This window comes from Hakea prostrata, chromosome 4 (genome assembly GCF_041222555.1).
Source record: "Hakea prostrata isolate BN-2017 chromosome 4, UWA_Hpros_2, whole genome shotgun sequence".
NCBI classification, from domain to species: Eukaryota; Viridiplantae; Streptophyta; class Magnoliopsida; order Proteales; family Proteaceae; genus Hakea; species Hakea prostrata.
Genome location: NC_142603.1, coordinates 7,750,612 through 7,767,809, shown reverse-complemented (window position 1 = coordinate 7,767,809; position 17,198 = coordinate 7,750,612). Strand labels below are relative to the sequence as shown.

The 17,198-nt window shown below is 38.4% G+C and overlaps 2 protein-coding genes across 2 annotated transcripts; both read left to right on the top strand.

The window, feature by feature from the left end:
- The first annotated feature begins 1,542 nt into the window (after positions 1–1,542).
- LOC149017572 (putative magnesium transporter NIPA6) lies at positions 1,543–13,404 on the top strand. Its single transcript, XM_089151905.1, has 9 exons — positions 1,543–1,895; positions 2,719–2,775; positions 2,867–2,957; positions 3,043–3,203; positions 3,314–3,441; positions 5,737–5,874; positions 9,841–9,933; positions 10,030–10,147; positions 12,337–13,404. The coding sequence occupies exons 1-9, from the start codon at positions 1,772–1,774 to the stop codon at positions 12,426–12,428; spliced, it is 1,002 nt and encodes a 333-aa protein (XP_089008031.1). The 5' UTR covers positions 1,543–1,771; the 3' UTR covers positions 12,429–13,404.
- Positions 13,405–14,117: 713 nt separating this feature from the next.
- On the top strand, positions 14,118–17,198 carry LOC149017571 (eukaryotic translation initiation factor 4B3-like). Its single transcript, XM_089151903.1, has 2 exons — positions 14,118–15,401; positions 16,765–17,198. The coding sequence occupies exons 1-2, from the start codon at positions 14,275–14,277 to the stop codon at positions 16,805–16,807; spliced, it is 1,170 nt and encodes a 389-aa protein (XP_089008029.1). The 5' UTR covers positions 14,118–14,274; the 3' UTR covers positions 16,808–17,198.

Genomic DNA, 17,198 nt, shown 5'->3' with positions numbered 1-17,198 from the left:
CAAGTTTTATTGTGGGCCATTGACTTTAATCTGTCTAAGGTTGAAGTTGAGATGGATAACCAAGCTCTCATTTGCAACCTTAAGAACCATTCAGATGAAGCACCTTGGAAAGTATAATATTATGATTAACTGCTTCATTTGAACCCGATTCCTTCTTCTCTGGACAGATCTAAATCCTCTTGGACTTCCCCACTTAATGGGCATTTGAAGCTCAACTGTGATGCAGCATTGAAGGACGATCTTGGTGGTTTGGGTTTCTTCATTAGAAAAGATAATGGAGAAGTTAAAGCACCTGTTTCTCAGCCATATAGCTTCCCATCTCCAATTGAAGGAAGTCTAGATGCTCTCCACCCAAGTTTCCCCCATCTTTTCACCTTCACATTTTTTTTTGGTTAACTCACCCTCACAGTTGCACTAACACAGGCACAGGAAAATTGAGTGAAGAGGATCTGCATCATCATTTAGGGTAAGTGCTCACTTTTGAATATGATAAGTAGTTCAAAGATTAATCCTCCCCTTCAATGCATGGTGGAGAAAAGTGAGAAAAGCAAAATTGAAAAAGAAAATCTTAGCTCACAATGTAAGTTTCAACACATCAAAAAGCATGGTTTAAAATATCTCACTGTAAAACACGATATTAATCGATATGTATCCTTATTAGATATAACCATAGAAAAACAATTTGTCGAAATTGTATCTAACAATTTTTTTAAGCGAAATTGAGACATGCTAGATATCGCCGAGAAAATTGCTGATTTCCAACGAACAGCAAAATCCGACAAATTCCTCATGATTTTCTGGATTTCTATCCCATCAACTCAAAGTAAAACCAAAACTTATGATGTTTGGAAAAATCAAATAGATTTTCTTCCCTCTGTTTGAGAAACAAAAATAAATTTTCTTTCAAAAAAAGAAGAGATGAAATGGAAATAAATTAGAGTTATTCAGACAAAGTAGGGTGGTAAAAATAATATAAAAAAATAAATAAAACTTCAATTTAAAGTAAATCGCAACCCAGAATGTGAGCTAAGTTGGTGAAAAGGTAGAGTCAAACACATTGATATGTGTAGAAGTAGATTTGAAAATTTTTGAGGAAAATAAAGCATGAATGGAAGCTATGATAGATCATAGCAACTAGGAAGCCATGCCAGCCTTTGAGCTCATGGCAGAGAAGAGATCTGTGGAAGATGAACCTTCGTTCAACCTTCCAAGAAGAAGACTCGAGAGAGAGGCCGAAGTTTGCTGGTTAAGCCGTTTAGGGTCTTTGAAAAAGAGAAGTAGGGTTTTATACTTTTATAACAAGTCGAATTTAAATGAAATTTCAAGAAAAATTTTGGCAAATTTCACCAGTTAGCCTGTGAAATTATTTCACTGAAACTTCAAACCTTGGATATAATAAATTAGATACATCATACATATCGAATATTGTCTCACTCTTTTTTTTTTTAATATTTATTTAAAGGCATATATTAAATTCAATCAATATATTGATTAATACTCCGCCGCCAATGCGGCTCAGCAAAATGTGGGTTGATCGTATTTACTCCAATTAAAGAACTTCCCGACAAAAGGGCGATCAGTAGTTGGGTTTTACGGGCGTCTTCTAATTTCTAAGATCTGTTTCAGAAAACGAAAAATCGTCGCGTCGCAGAGGACGTTCGGGTCAGCGCTGGAAATCGAATTTTGCTGGCGCGAAATCCAAATGCTCCTTCTGTAATTTGTAGGACATTTCAATTTCAAAAAAAACCAATTCGTGTCGAAGCAAGCAGAGATGACGATCTCGGACAATGCGAGAGGACTCTTTCTCGCGGTCCTATCGAGCTCTTTTATTGGTGCAAGTTTCATATTGAAGAAGAAAGGCCTTAAACGTGCTGGTGCTTCTGGTACTCGCGCAGGTAAAGGATGAACACACCGATAAAAGAAAAATAATGATACTTCAATTCTTTAATAACCATGTATTTTGTTTTTCTATACATTTCCTTTGATCTGCATAAATATTAGATCTCAATCTGATTTGTCATTTGGATTCATTCTCCACGACTGATAAAATCTGAACGCTCGTTTTAAGTGACCAATTGGATCAGTTCTGCCGTTCTTTTTCACTTTTCTGCCCAAGGAATATGTGTAGCTCCAATCTTCCAATTCGAAATAGATATGTTGTCTGAACTTGAACTACAACTGCGAGAGATTAAAAACTTAGAGAACAGAGTTCCGATGTTGGAACAGTAATGCTACCAAATGGAGGTTGGCTTTGATATCAACTGGCCTCTGTTATAGTCTCAGATTTTGGGGCTTCAAATATTCGTCGTTGGTACAGTTGTTAAAATTTGTGTCGTATTTTTGCGACGAAATTTTCTTTTCTCGACAAACCATATAACTTGTAAGGTGGGTTGTTCATTGTGATTTTTAGCAGAATTTCTTGAGCAGTTTTACTAGGTGCATGCGACTTGTGAATTAGTATCATGGGTCTGCCAACAGCTACTGTAAACCATTTCTGGTGAACTGAGTCGTAGTTCTAGTCTTATTGGTTTAGGCTTTCTCTTTATGTGTCTATCACTCATAAGGTTCTTTTCTCCCTTGTTTTAAAACTATATTTCAAGCGTCTGTTGGCCTCTATTTTGAAGGTAAATTTTATCCGCAGTTCCTGTTAATAAAATCAGCCGTCTGCAGAGGTTTCATTAACTGAAGTATATGTTTCTTTATTGTTTCAACATGTAGGGATTGGAGGATATACTTACTTGCTAGAGCCACTTTGGTGGGCAGGCATGGTAACAAGTAAGCTCATGAACCTGATAGCAAGTTATCTATTTATTTGTTGATTTTTCCTTCATAAATATCCTTGAGCCTGAAGTTTCTTGACAAACAGTGATTATTGGAGAGGCTGCAAACTCTGTGGCATATGTTTTTGCTCCAGCTGTTCTAGTCACCCCGTTAGGTGCATTGAGCATAATTATCAGGTAATATGAAGAACTGTTAGTTCTATATGTTTATTAAGAGTTTCAATTGCATTTTGAGCTCACACTCTTTGGTGGATTTGAGTAGTGCGGTTTTGGCACACTTTATGCTGAAGGAAAGATTGCAGAAACTAGGTGTTTTGGGATGTGTGTCATGTATTGTCGGTTCAGTGGTGATTGTAATCCATGCACCCGAAGAGCACACCCCAAACTCCGTGCAAGAAATCTGGACTCTGGCAATTCAACCAGGTAATGTTGGTTGAGGCACTTTCTTGCCCCTTCTAATAAATTCCTTAACGACTTAGTTTTTGGATGGGATTAATCGTTTTTCCTTTCCGCTTCTTTTCCTTTTTCTGCAGCTTTTCTCTCTTATTCGATTGCAGCAGTTTCGGTGGTATTACTTCTGGTGCTGCACTTTGAACCTCGTTATGGGCAAACAAACATATTGATCTACCTGGGAATATGTTCTCTAATGGGTTCACTGACGGTATTTTACTTTCATCCTGTGTTACGTTCAATGATAATGTAGGTATAGTAGGTTGGAAAGGAACACTACCGTTCTTACGTAAAATTAGGATCACACTGAACAATGGCCACAACTCCTGATCTAGTCATTGGATAAATTTATAAATACATTACTGCAGGTCTCAATCCGCACATAGAAGTCCATATTTGGATTTGTGGGGCTGGGAAGGGGGGCTCATCAGCCTATTGGACACTAAAAATACCACATGCTTAATCATTCTTGGTCCACTTTGATGGACACATCTGCTTCTGCCCCATAGTTTGATATCCCGCAAGATATATCGCTTTTTGAAAAGGCAAGACAAGATGGCATTCAAAACCCTGGGTACCCAACTCAACCAGGATCGGCCATATGTCAAATGTCCTGATAATACCCTAGTTACCTTGGTCATATCTTGGATATCTTTGTTAGATTTTGGCTAGATCTTGGTACTATTTGAGATATCTCGGTGAGATCTCGTTAATGTCTCAGTGTACATCGAAATTTTACAGTAATTCTATGCTTCCCACTCAAATTTCATCCCCCCCCCCCCAAAAAAAAAAAAAAAAAAAAAAAAAGAAAAGAAAGAAAAAAAATTCCCCAGTTTGCTTTTTTGAGAGAGTGAAGTAGTCCTTGAGTTTGAGTTTTGATCTTTGTGCTGCCCTTCTTTTTCTCTTGAACCACGTCGTAAAGTCTCTCTGTGACTGAGCTTCATTTAGACTTTCTCATATTAATTTTTTTTTTTTTTTTTGGGATGAATAAATAATTTATTAACGAAAGAGGAACAAGAAAGCAATCTTCAAAAGGAAGACCGGAAAGGAGAGCTAAGACCCCCGGAGACAACAATAAGCTTGTTCTCATATTAAGTTATTTAATCTCTTTGTGCAGTAAGCTCTAGACATTCTACAATGCCATGTGGTATACCAAAGTAGGTTCAGATGCATACCCAAAGGTAAGGATTGCAGAACAAATCCTTAGGACCAAAATAGGAAGATTTGGAATAACTTAAAACTGAGAAATCTGATGGGGGTTGTCATCCAGGTTGGCATACTCTATTGAACAGGAAAATTAACCATCAAAATATGGTACCCAATGGTAGGATTTGCAGTTCTGGCACTGACTCTTTTTTTCGCTGGGGAAATGGAACAGAAGAACTTCCGCAAATGGATTTTAGAAACTTCTAGAAAATAAAAACTCAGATTTGGTGGTTAAATTGAAACAGCAATTGGGATAAAGTAAGAACATAGAGTTGGTTAAGTAATTAAGAAGTATAAATTAGTAATTGAGACTAGATAATAGAAGTTATAATAAGGAGTACTGCAATAGAACTAGTGAATAGGCAGGGTACTGGCACAAAAATGTGGAACTGATGGAATGAAGTGGTGCTTATTACAGCATCAGTCTCAGATTTAAACTAGAAGAAACTAGCAGTATTTAGTGGGAAGATGAACACTTATAAAAGATTGAGGAAAACAGAATCTGAAGTCATATGCAGTAGGATGAAGAAACCAGAAACTGGCTTTTGAAAAATGTGCAAGTAGGATACCAAATAGGCCTCTCACCTAGAACTTGACTTGCATCTCACTATTTCAAACTTCATCTCATAGAAAATCATCCCAAAGAGCCCTAGTTTTGTCAAATCTTGTTGTGGATATGATCCCTTGTTCTTTTTCCTACATACGGTGGGGACAATTCCTCATACTTGAGTCTCTTGTCAAAATGGAAGCTATTCTAAAACATTGCAAAATAGAAGTTAACTACATGTTCCTATATAAGACTTAATATTTTTGGTGTTCAGGGACTTAATCTCTCACCTCTGGTAGGAGTGGAACCTCAGAAGATGGACCTCCAAATCTAGATTTGTAGACTCAATTTGGAGCGCCATCTTCTTTGATGTCTCCGCTAGACTTCAGTTCCTTCTCCAAACCCCAGTTTTGGACTCCCCAAGGAACAGAATTATTGTTGTCTCTTGGGGTCTAGGTTCCCCTTTGTTAAGTAACCCCCCCCCCTTTTTTTCCTCTTTCTCTCCTCTCTTATACTTTTTCTCCCCTCCAGGGCTTTGGTTAACGATTATTTCATTCATCCAAAAAAGAGAAGACTTAATATCTACGTAACATAAATGGCCCATTACAATATTATACCAAAAGTATTAAGCCCATGGCCTTGTAACCCAGTTGATACTCAAAAATTGAGCATATTAGTCAAATTTTGGTTGCTTTGTTTGCTGGTGGCCTTCTTATCTTTTGAGCTGCATCATTTTCATTGTATGATATGTAGGTTGTATGCATAAAAGCCATTGGAATTGCAATAAGGCTTACACTAGAAGGGATGAGTCAAATAGCATATCCTCAGACATGGTTCTTTGTTGCAGTTGCAGTCGTATGTGTCATCACACAATTAAATTACCTTAACAAGGTTGGTGCATATGTGTTCACTTCTTGTTCCTTGTAGTTATTTTTCTGAAAACAAATTTGATGCATTCTATCATCTTTACAATAGCCTGGTGGATATTAAGTAGGACTGGAGGAGGAAGTAAAATGCTTTGAACAAACAATGGGTTGTATGGAAAAATCTCTACCACCATATACACACGCATGGGCATTATATATATGTAAACTCATTTTATTCTTTCTTCAATTGAAGAAATATTGTGCGATGAGGTGCCAAAGAATGCACGGGAAGGGGGGGGGGTGTGGTATTATGAGAATACGACTGTGCTGTGTCAGAAACCAATGCACACTTGGCTCAAGTACTTTATCAGTTAAAAGGTTGATGCAACAAAGATTACCAAATTCCTAATATTGGCTGCTGTGTCTCCAAATTGATGACATCTGGTGTAGTTTTAATAAACCATATGGACACTATTTAAATATTGAAATGCTTGTTGAGGAACTTGTAAACTATGGCGTCAATGGAACTTTAGTATCGTGCATGTAAGCAACCGGAGAGGTCTGAAGGTTGAATTCTGTGAATGGGGATTCTTAGCCCAAATCAAATGTCTTTCAACCCCTCAACTATATCATCTTAAATCCAACAAAAGTGAGTACAGAACAATAAAGAAAACAATACATAAAGATTGATAGTTGTTTGGCACAGCCTCACTTCAGTCCTCTGTCCACTCCCAAATCTCTTGGTGGCTTGGAATTCCCAATCTCTTTGCAGGGTAGGACTTAGTGTCAAGCACTTGCATACATAGATCAGAATACACTTTCCTTGCCAAGTAGGAGAAACATTCAACGTAGAGTAAAGGCCTGGATACCCTCAACTGACGATCAGGGCCTTAGTATTGTTTGCCAACACAATCTCCAAAAGGAGAAAAAAAGTGGAATACAACCCAAATGTGAAGTTACCGATACGATCTATAGACCTACATATGCAAGAAGAACAAGAGAAAAGAAGAATCACTGGTATTAGTAGTAGTAGTACTAGTAGTATAGTTCTTCACTTAGGTTTTTTTTTTTGGGTCGGTGTGTTTCATCAACCAATTGAACCAGTGGATCAATTTAAGTTTGGTTCAATTTAAGCTAGCATGTGATCAGCACATGAGTAACCTATAGAGAAAAATAAGGATTCTGCACCTATTGTTCTAGTAGTAGTAGTAGTAGTAGTAGTAGTAGTAGTAGTAGTGCTAGTACTAGTGGAGTATTTTAAATATAGCCTACCTTCTGGAGCTGAGAAGTGAGAACAACTCAGATTATTGAATTTTTTGTGCAAGCTGTTGATGCCTTCCTCCTTGTGAGACTTCCATTTAATTGTTTGATCTAAGCTCAGGTAGGATTGGTTTGGATATCTAATTGGCTTTTTGATGGTGTGAGGCTGAAGGGGTCCCTAATCAAGCTTCCTCTTCATTACTTTGAAGAACAAGAACACAGCTCAAGGATCAGATTCAATTTTGATTTTGATCAACTACTAAACTATACAGTCCAGCCCAAATTAAAGAACCAACAAGATAATTGCAGGTCCTCATTCCCGATTTCTGTTTCTTATCTCCTAAAACCACCATGAGGATTTACTCAAAATCAACTCTAAGCCCCCCCCCCCCAACACAACCTGTCCTAGTCTTGATCATCAGGGCTTCCCTATCCAACACTCATAAACCCTAGATCTCTTATGATCCTTAAGTTTCTACTTCTATGTTTCTTCATTTACTTAATGTCTAACCATCAAAAACCCTTCCATATTTGACCCGAGATCACTATACAAGCCCTCCGCCTCTATCCAAGTGTCATCCCCATCCAAATGTTGAAATCCTAGAATTTCATCTTACTAGTTTCCGACAAGAGGACCCAATTTTCAGCTCTCACAATGCAGCCGTCAGTTCTGTCCAGAATTTGAATTGAACATTACGAAACATGAAACTAAAAATAGTGTATGAGCATCACTCCGTCAATATGACATAGATTTACAATTAGATTATATGAAGTGAAATAAACATTGAGAAAGATGAAAATAGGTAACCTAGGCCCTAACAGTGTTCCAACTTCCAATAGAAGTATGGAAGAACCTAGAATTTTCTGTTTGTTTTAGCTTGCAAAGCTCTCTAACAAGATTATGAATACAAAGAAAATATCAAATGAATGGAGAGAAGCATTATGATGCCAATGCACAAAAATGAAGTTGATATTCGGTGATGCAATAACTACAGAGGAATTAAAATAATGAACCATACCATGAAGTTATGAGGACTAATTAAGCCCTCTTGGAAAAGGAATCTACTATTTCAGAGAACCAATTCAAACTTTTATGCCAAGAAGATGCATGATGAAATTTTCTTACTTTAGAGACTCATGGAAGGATATAGAAGGGCAAGAAGGATCTCTAGACGGTTTCAATTGACTTGGAACTAGCCTTTAATAGAGTCCCTAAAGAGTTATCTAGCATATCTTTGAGAAGAGAAGGGTGTCCTGTAAAGATGTCACACAATTAGAGACATGTATGATGCTGTGGTGACCGGTTTTTCTAAATACTATTAGGGGTCATGGTAGCGAGTTCCCTATTAGGATGGAGTTAGATCAAAGATCGGCCTTAAGCCTTTGTCTACTCTTGCTCATCATGGATTTAACTAAAAGCATACAAGATGCGGTCCCTTGGTTTATTCTGTTTGCTGATGATATTGGTGTGTTGGATGAGACAAAAGCACTGATATACTTCAAGTTGGAGGTGAAGATCAATAATTGGGATCACAAGATTCTCAATTAGGTAGAACAAAAATGTAATAAATGGTGTAACTTTAACCAGCCTAGGACAAAAAGAGGAATGCTGAGTTTGGATGAGAAGGAGATTCCAACAAGTGAGTGTTGCAAGTAAAGAAGGGGGCATAAAGGATTATGTTGCCTGAAAGGTTAAAGGAGGATGGATGAAGTGGAAAAGTGTGGCCAAGGTGTTGTATGAAAGCCATATCCCTTTAAAGCTTAAAGTAAAATTTTATATGACCATCATTCAACCAGGTCTAATATATGGAGACTGTTGGGCAATTATGAAGCTGCACATAGATAAACTAAGTGTAGCATAAATGAGGATGTTGAGATGGATGAAAGCAAGATTAGGAAGGTTAAAGGAATGAACATATTAGAGCTGAGCAAGGAGTAGCCTCAGTGCATGATAAAAAGAAATGAGTCATTTGTGGTGGCAAAATCATGTTCAACAAAGGCATAGGGATGCTTCAGTTCGAAGGAGTGAAATGCTACAGGAGCCAGGGGAAGGCCTAAACTAACACTGGAGAAGTGGTACCAGCTATGATGCTGAATTGAACATATTGGAGAGTGGGAATCCATGTGGCTGGCCCCATTTAGCTCAGATGAAGCTATGTTGCTGTTGAATTGTATTGGGATAGCTATGGACAATTTACTGGAGGGTTGTTAGTCTGTGACAGGATTTATGTTTCTTTGAATTTAATCACCTGAAGTTTCTTTCTTCTTTTGAGTGTTTTGTCATTGTGTACTTATGCTAGTGTGGCTTGTAGATAATTTGAAATGTAATATGGCTCAGCTATAAATATTTGTGAAAGATGGTTATTCTCTTTTCAGTTGATTGAAGAAATTTGCAGAAGAGTTGCTCTTCCTAGGACTATATCCCTATTGTTTCATGTTTTCTTGACCTTTCTTTGATTTCAGCCAGAGAAACCATAGGTTTGACCGCTCAAGTCTTGGTCTTGTTTTCTTCGGCTTCTATTATTTTGCATTGTTAAAGAGTATCTTCAATTAGCGTTGTCTTCATTTTATCTTTGTCCAGGACTTGAGCTTGTTATACTCACAGAGCTGAGCTTTGAATATGTTAAGAAAATGAACTTTCAAGCTTTGCAGTTTGAAATTAGTGATGTTTATGTTTTTCATCTCATAGAATATAACATATTCTCTAAAGTGTATAATTTCACTATTGCAGGCATTAGATACTTTCAACACAGCTGTGGTTTCTCCAATTTATTATGTAATGTTCACTACACTTACTATCATAGCAAGTGCAATAATGTTTAAGGTAATTTATCTTTTCAACCAATAATAATTCTGCATTTATTTTAAGTGCCAAACAATTTGACAGTAAGTTCGAGTTATCTTTATGTTTTATTTGTAGGATTGGTCGGATCAGGATATGAGCAGTATAGCTTCTGAACTATGCGGATTTATTACTGTGCTTTCTGGGACAATCATATTACATTCAACTCGAGAAAAAGAAGCTACTCCTGCAACAGGTACCTGTCAGGGTTGGGAGAAACCTCAATTCTTGGTTAAACTTTAGTGGGATTATCATAATCATCGTGTCATTCATTCAGCTTCTTTCTTATGGAAATTTTAGCCATCTTAATCTACAGGATGCATGATTTAAGAAGGGAAATTTTAGAATTTGGCTGTTACCTGATTGATATTTATCGTTAGATTAAGGTTAAAGATTGGTTATGGAGTTCATCCACCTAAACTTGACTTGGTGGCTCACTTACATGTGCCACGTAGAAGGATGAAACAACAATTCCCATCCGTTGGATTCTTGTCCATGGTCTAGATTGACCATGAGTAAAGTTTCAGCTAATTGATACCTCTGATGTATGTCTATGCACTCTTCTGGAAGTTCCAGATTTTCAAGACTTCATTATTTTCCTGTTGGGCAAATCCTTTTGCATTAAACTTGGCAAATTAACAGAGGATATTGGTATCTGTCCACCAAATTTTTTATCCCACTAACATGCCTTGTGGCATTCTGAGGGTAACTACCTAGCCAACCTTTGCATTTTAGTTTATGACACTTATTTGGTAACTACAGGAATTTCTGTTCTGCTATTTCCCAGCAAAATTTTATTTAAAGTGATCAGGCTTCGGCTTTAAATAGCTGTTTTAATTGAGACTGCAAACACATCTTGAAGTATTAGATAAATATTGACCGTAACTTTGAATTATTCCAGAAAGTTGTTGCATTAGTCTCAGTTTATCGTCTTTTTCCTTGCCCAAAAAAGAAATATTACCTTATCGAGAATATATCAAGACTTAAGATCACAGATACATTACCAGTATTGGGAACAAAAGAATACCAGATCATATGTGCGGTTGTGTCATGACAACCTTTCTTGAATAACGGGAACCTACTCATATTAGTAGAGCATACCTGGGTTCACCTTCAGCCATAACCACACATTCAAGTTTCATTGATGTGGATCATCTGTGCTTTCCCAGTCAGTGAGATGGGTTCAGAACCTGTTGAGACACTTTGCTCCATATTCATTGTGGGCTTTATCTTATTGAAGACAGGGAAGATTGTACCTCTGGTGTGCCTGTTATTGTGCCCATGGTAAATACCCAAGGGGTTAGTCAAGTTGGCAAGGGACCATCCCCTAAGAAAGGGTGACAGAAGCAAGTGAAGTCACAGCCTCACATGCGGGTAAAACTCACATAAACAGAATGGGGTCTAAATAATTTATTCCCTAGTTTGGAAGTTCCCAAGGCACACCCTGCCCCAAGGAAGACCATGCTGCTCATGCACATCTTATTTTAAATTCCACTGAGACAAAGATGGCTGTCGAGAAAATAGAGGAGGTAGGATCGACAATTAGTCATACGTAGTATGTTAGAGAAGATCCATCCCTGAATTCTTGAACCTGTGTAAGATAAAGCAATTTAATGGCAAAATTTTTTATGTTGTGTGCCAAAGCATGGATGACCCCTTATGTAGGCACTTAAACAAAACTATGATCTGGACCTGAATCAGTGACTATTTTTATTATGACTTTGAATTAGTCAATTCTGAATTTATGTTACCAGAACATTGAACTTGCAGGGGAGTTTCAGCAGCTAAGTGCATAGGCATAGTCAGTTACCAAGTAAGGGGAAGTTGCTCAGATTAGCACTCATTTCTAATGAGTTTATGACTTAAACTAGCTCCAATAATGGCTTACACCAAACTTAGACCACACTGGTTGTTGAATATTTGAGAAACAAGCAATACCCCCCCCCCCCCAAAGGCCCCACACAAACCCCAAAAAAAGGGGAGAAAAAGAAGCAGAATTAACATGGCAAGGGGCAGGTTCTGTCCCATATAGTTCCACTGTTTAAAAGGGATCAAGGGAGACATCGGAGTCTCCAATGACTCTTTTTAAGAACTGTAGTTAGTTCACATAGAACTAAGCACTGCTGTATTTCTGTGGGCCCTGCAGTCCTGAAAGGTGAAATGGGCCTACAGCAGCATCATACTGGGGCTTTAGCTCCTCATACTGCTTCAACTCCAAACCAGTCCAAAATTCAACATGAACTACTCATACTATTGACTGGTTTCTGAATGCATTCTTGTTTGCTTAGTACTCCAGCATAGCACGATGGTTCCTTCAGGTACTTCCAATTGAAGTGTGATATAAAAAATCTCAGCTTAATGATTTGCATTTGATTCCATGTCCAGGAAACATCTCATGGTATGTTCGTGGGGATTCAGCAAAGAGTATGGATAATGACCATTTCATTGCCCTTCAGAGTTCAGACTACTATGATTAGTGCATTGTTTAATTGTTGGCTTGTTAAATCATGATTCATGGTAGAGTAGCTGATGTTTCTCATCACTCAAGGACAAGATGTATCCATTTCCTTGAGAAGCACACATGCCTGGAAGAGAATGGTTTGGAGCTAGCTTTCCTACATTCCTCTGACATGCCAATGTATCATTGTGTGACCAAAACAAAGTTTGGGACATCCATGCCAAACTGGTTCTTGATCATGAAACAGCGATCGGGGAAGGAAGTTTGTGGTGGCCAAGGGTAACTTTGTGGTATTTAGGAAGATGATGTGTAATTTTTTTAATGTAAATATCATTGTATTTGCATGTGTCACTTCCAGTTGACTGGAACTGTGAGACAGGAATCTTGTTTTGACCCAGCCAATGGGTATAAGTTATTTGAGCTGGTTGTACACGTATTTGTCCATAATGACATCAATGGTTTATCGGATTTATTTTTCACTTTATTTCTATTGTTTAACTGTGATTTCCCCCTGTTTGCCATCTCGAGTAAATCAAATGAGTGAATGACCCGAAGAAGATGGATTTCACAGTGGCCTGGTTTCCATTTATTACTGAATGTTCTGCATTTGATAGAAGAAATGGTAATATCTGAGGATTAAACTTTTGGACAACTGCCTTCCTCTGGCGTAGAGACGTTGATAGCATGTTCTCAGATCTCCTAGTCACTCTCATACTTGAGGAACTATTTCCACCTTAGGGTTTCCTTCTGAGTGTCTCTTTTTCCTGGTAGAAGTTGATTCACAAATGAATGATGGCTTTTGATGTGTAAATAAACATGGAGGCAGAGCACACATATATAAACAAACTGAATAACAGATAGAATCAATGCCTCACTGCTAAAGAGCTGCTTCTGATGAATTGCCAAAATGAAAGCTTTAGATGACTCTCCTACTTTCTTTTCACCGAATTTTAAAATGCAAAAGCTGTGATGATCTTCTACTCAAAACTAGTTGCCTGTTGGCCACCTTCATATATTCTGGCACATTGCAGCTCAAGTGACTCTAGACACCAAGGAACTTGTTCATTGCTTTATGAAGAGAGAGACCCCTCTTTTGTTTTTCCTAGTCTTTTCTTTGAATTTTTTTTTATTCCATGAATGCCAATGACTCATATGTCCTAATGTTCTGATTCTTGCCCACTACTGCTCAGGCTTACTTTGTAAGCTAACTTGTATAAAAGTGTAGACCAACCGGCCATGGAAACTGAACCTCCCCTTTTGAATTGTGATGATCTCCTTTTCTACCAAAAAAGAGAGAGAGGATTAAAAAAAAAAAAAAAAGATTGTGATATCCTTTCCCTGAAGTACCGTGGGATCAGAAAAGGAAAATAAAAAATGACTGGACAAGATAATTGTGTTTGGGGTTAAAAGAGAACAAACAACTTCATCTACAGTGATCTGATGCTATGTTTAAATTATTTACCTTCCAATCAAATGATCCATCAAAGTTATCAAATCAAGGAATCAATTCGTACAGATGAAGAGATCCTCCTTCGCGAATCCAGGGTGGTGAAAAATTCTGTCCATTAGTTTGACACACACACAAAAGCATTCTTGGAAATGCTTCACTCACTCCCACGGCCGACATGGATACTGGCGTGTTTGTTTTGTCTTATATTGGATTTCTTTTTAATTTCTTCTATAAACTTCTAAATTTAACTGCAGTTAAAAAGTTTTTCATGGAAGCATCACTCTGGGCGTTTCTGCCTTCTGGGTTATAAGTCCAACGCCGTCGTCGTTTTCAGAATTAGAAACTGAGAAGCAAACAAGGGTGAGAGAAGAGAAGAGAAGAGGAAAGCAAAACAGAAGAAAGAACCTGAGAAAAAATGACGACGACGGCTTTATCATCATCTGCTTGGTCGAAACCCGGGAAGTGGGCACTTGAATCGGAAGGAGAAGAACACGAAAAAACCGAACTTGTTGAACAACCACAAGAGAACGGCCAATTCGATTTCCCACCATTAACCACCGCTGCAGCCACCACAAAATCCAAGAAGAAGAAAGGTCAAGCCATCTCTTTAGCAGAATTCAGCACCGGCAAACCGGTCGGACCTGGAACCGGTAAAGCGGCTCAAACCGCCACTCATCTCAACCGCCTCACCATCGACGAGGTTCTCAGCCTACCGACCGGACCGCGAGAGCGTTCCGCCGAAGAGCTCGAGCGGTCTCGCCATGGCTTCCGTTCTTATGCCCTCAACGAAAGTTCTGGTCGGAATAGGTATTCCAACGGCGACGAATCTTCCAACTCAAAGTGGGGCTCATCTAGGGTTTCGGATGAGCCGCGTAGAAACGGTGGGTTTAATAGGGATTCTGGTCCTTCTCGTGCTGATGAAAACGATGATTGGAGTGGCACAAAGAGATCTGCACCTGCTCCTGCTTCTGAACGGAGGGAAAGAAGTGGCTTTTCTGATTCGCATACTAAAGCTGATGAATCCGCCAGTTGGGTTTCCAACAAAAGCCACACACCTCCGGAAGGTCGCAGGTTTGGGGATGGATTTGAAAACCATAGGGACCGAAGAGGAGGTTTTGGTACAGTCGTGAAAGAGACATCTAATGAAGGACGTTCGGATTCAGATACTTGGGGGAAGAAAAGAGAAGAAGGTACTGGAGGTGAAAGTGGAAGGCGGAGACTTGTGTTGCAGCCTCGTACGTTGCCTGTGAATAGTGAAGATCAGCAGCTTCAGCAGCAGGCGGGGACTGGATCGACGTCGACGAGAAGTAAAGGGTCCAATCCATTTGGGGAAGCGCGGCCAAGAGAGGAGGTTTTGGCGGAGAAAGGACAAGATTGGAAGAAGATTGATGACCACCTTGAGTCGATGAAACTTAAGGAGAAGGATGCTGGGGCTCGTGATGCCAAATCATTACAAAAAAAGAGTTTTGGAAGTGATAATGGAAGTGATACTGAGACAAGTTGGAGGAAGACAGGTGGAGACGATATCTTCTCTGCCCAAAGGTTCGTTGTTCTTGACTGATAACCCACTTTTAATTTGGTCGATTTGTACTGTTATATTGACTGATTATGGAAGCTAGTTCCTATTCTGTTCTTGCTCTACTGTTTGGTGCTACTCAATTTGATTACTTCCAAGGTTTATCTGGAAACCATCTGTTGTGGTTTATGTGGTATTCTAATTGCCTTTAGTGTAAAACTCCTAAAATAGTAATCAGAATTAGCAATTGCTGAAATTATGATCAGTGGAAATTGAATATGGAAAAAGAATTTAAAACCTAATGAAAAAGTTTAAAATTAGCATCTCAAAAGTTCATAAATCACAATAGAAATCAGATCCATAAAGAGAAACAGATTGGTTACAAAGAAGAGAATAGGAGGTAAGCATTGACAGATGTGGAAACTGAAATTAGAACCTGTAGTAACAATAGATGGAATCTGAAACTTCAGGAATTTAGAAACTGGAGAGGAATCCTATTTGATAACTGCAATATTAACTTTTCCAATGTTGAAGGTTTATTGACGTTTTAATGGTGGAAGCTTATCTCATTCGAAACTGTAGCAATTAAGGGTTAGGGTTTGGGGTTTGGAGAAGAGAGATGAGTGGAAATTCTAGGCTTGGCTGAGCAGAATTCAATCAAATTCAAATGATTTCGTTAGAAGGTGTGAGGTATAACTGGTCAGATTTGTGGATGATTTTGACTGTTGGTTTTGGCTGTTAGAATTTCAGGGTTTGGAAGCGTGTGTTTATGCTGTAGAGGATAAGAAGGGTTGAGCTGCATATGAATCAAACTCACTGTTTTTGCAGTACTTGGCTACAGTTTGGTTAAGTGTGAACTTGAATAAAAATCAAATCTTGTTCAAACTAGGAGGAGATCTTTAAAGAAGTTGAAAGAGAGATTCAACTAGAAACGCCCAGGCTTCACACTGCAAGGTGTTAATTGGATCAAACACCAATACCCGCAACGAACCACCCGGGCTTCCAACCGCAAGGTGTTGAGTTGGTCAAACATGAATACCGTGAATGCTGACCATTTACGACACAAATTCTTCAATAGGGAAGAAGAGAAGAGTAACAAAACTTTTTGAGAGATGAGAGCATCCACAAGTTTTGCATATTCAAGTTCCAGACTGTGATTCTTTTTGGGAACTAGTGCTTTGATGTTGAACATCCAAGCATAAAAGCACCCTTGGACTTCCTGCTTATCTTTTCTTTTGTTGCCTGATTTCTCAATATGATTATATCCAATTATTAGTCTTGTGCATGCTTTTCATGTATACCATGACTGCCTCTGTTCTGCCCTTTTTCCCTACTGGGTATGCTTTTGGTTTGGTTCTTAGCTTCTAATCTCTAACCTGTTGTGTACAGTGCTGGAAAGACTGATGAGGAGGGAAGAGTTGCACAGGAATAAGGGAGGGAGATTTTGCAATCCAAGCATGACACAGACAATTTTGGGTTTCTTGTGGTTTTTTTTTTTTTTTTTAGGAGGGGTCGATTTTTACTTAGCTTTGTTGTAATAGGTAGTGGTGTTTAGCTGTTTACCAGTACTGCTTGGCGTGATTATTATTGTTTTAAGATTTTTGTATGGTTTTATGTGTCAAGGGTGATCCGTGTAGAACAGTAGAAGGAATTTTCGTTGTTTTAAGCCCAAATTATTGGAAACTAGTTTAATGTGTTATTGGTAAATAGGGCTATGTTTCTCTTAGAAGTTGTATAATGGTTTTTCTTTTGGGAAATTTTCAGTGACATCTCGAGTTACCTGTTAATATTAATGACATCTCCTGACTTATCCAATTTATTAG

Coding starts and splice junctions, on each gene's coding strand:
- LOC149017572 (XM_089151905.1), top strand. CDS start 1,772: ATGACGATCTCGGACAATGCGAGAGGACTCTTTCTCGCGGTCCTATCG. Junction 2,958..3,042: donor GCATTGAGCATAATTATCAG/GTAATATGAAGA, acceptor GGATTTGAGTAG/TGCGGTTTTGGCACACTTTA. Junction 9,934..10,029: donor CAAGTGCAATAATGTTTAAG/GTAATTTATCTT, acceptor TTTTATTTGTAG/GATTGGTCGGATCAGGATAT.
- LOC149017571 (XM_089151903.1), top strand. CDS start 14,275: ATGACGACGACGGCTTTATCATCATCTGCTTGGTCGAAACCCGGGAAG. Junction 15,402..16,764: donor GATATCTTCTCTGCCCAAAG/GTTCGTTGTTCT, acceptor TGTTGTGTACAG/TGCTGGAAAGACTGATGAGG.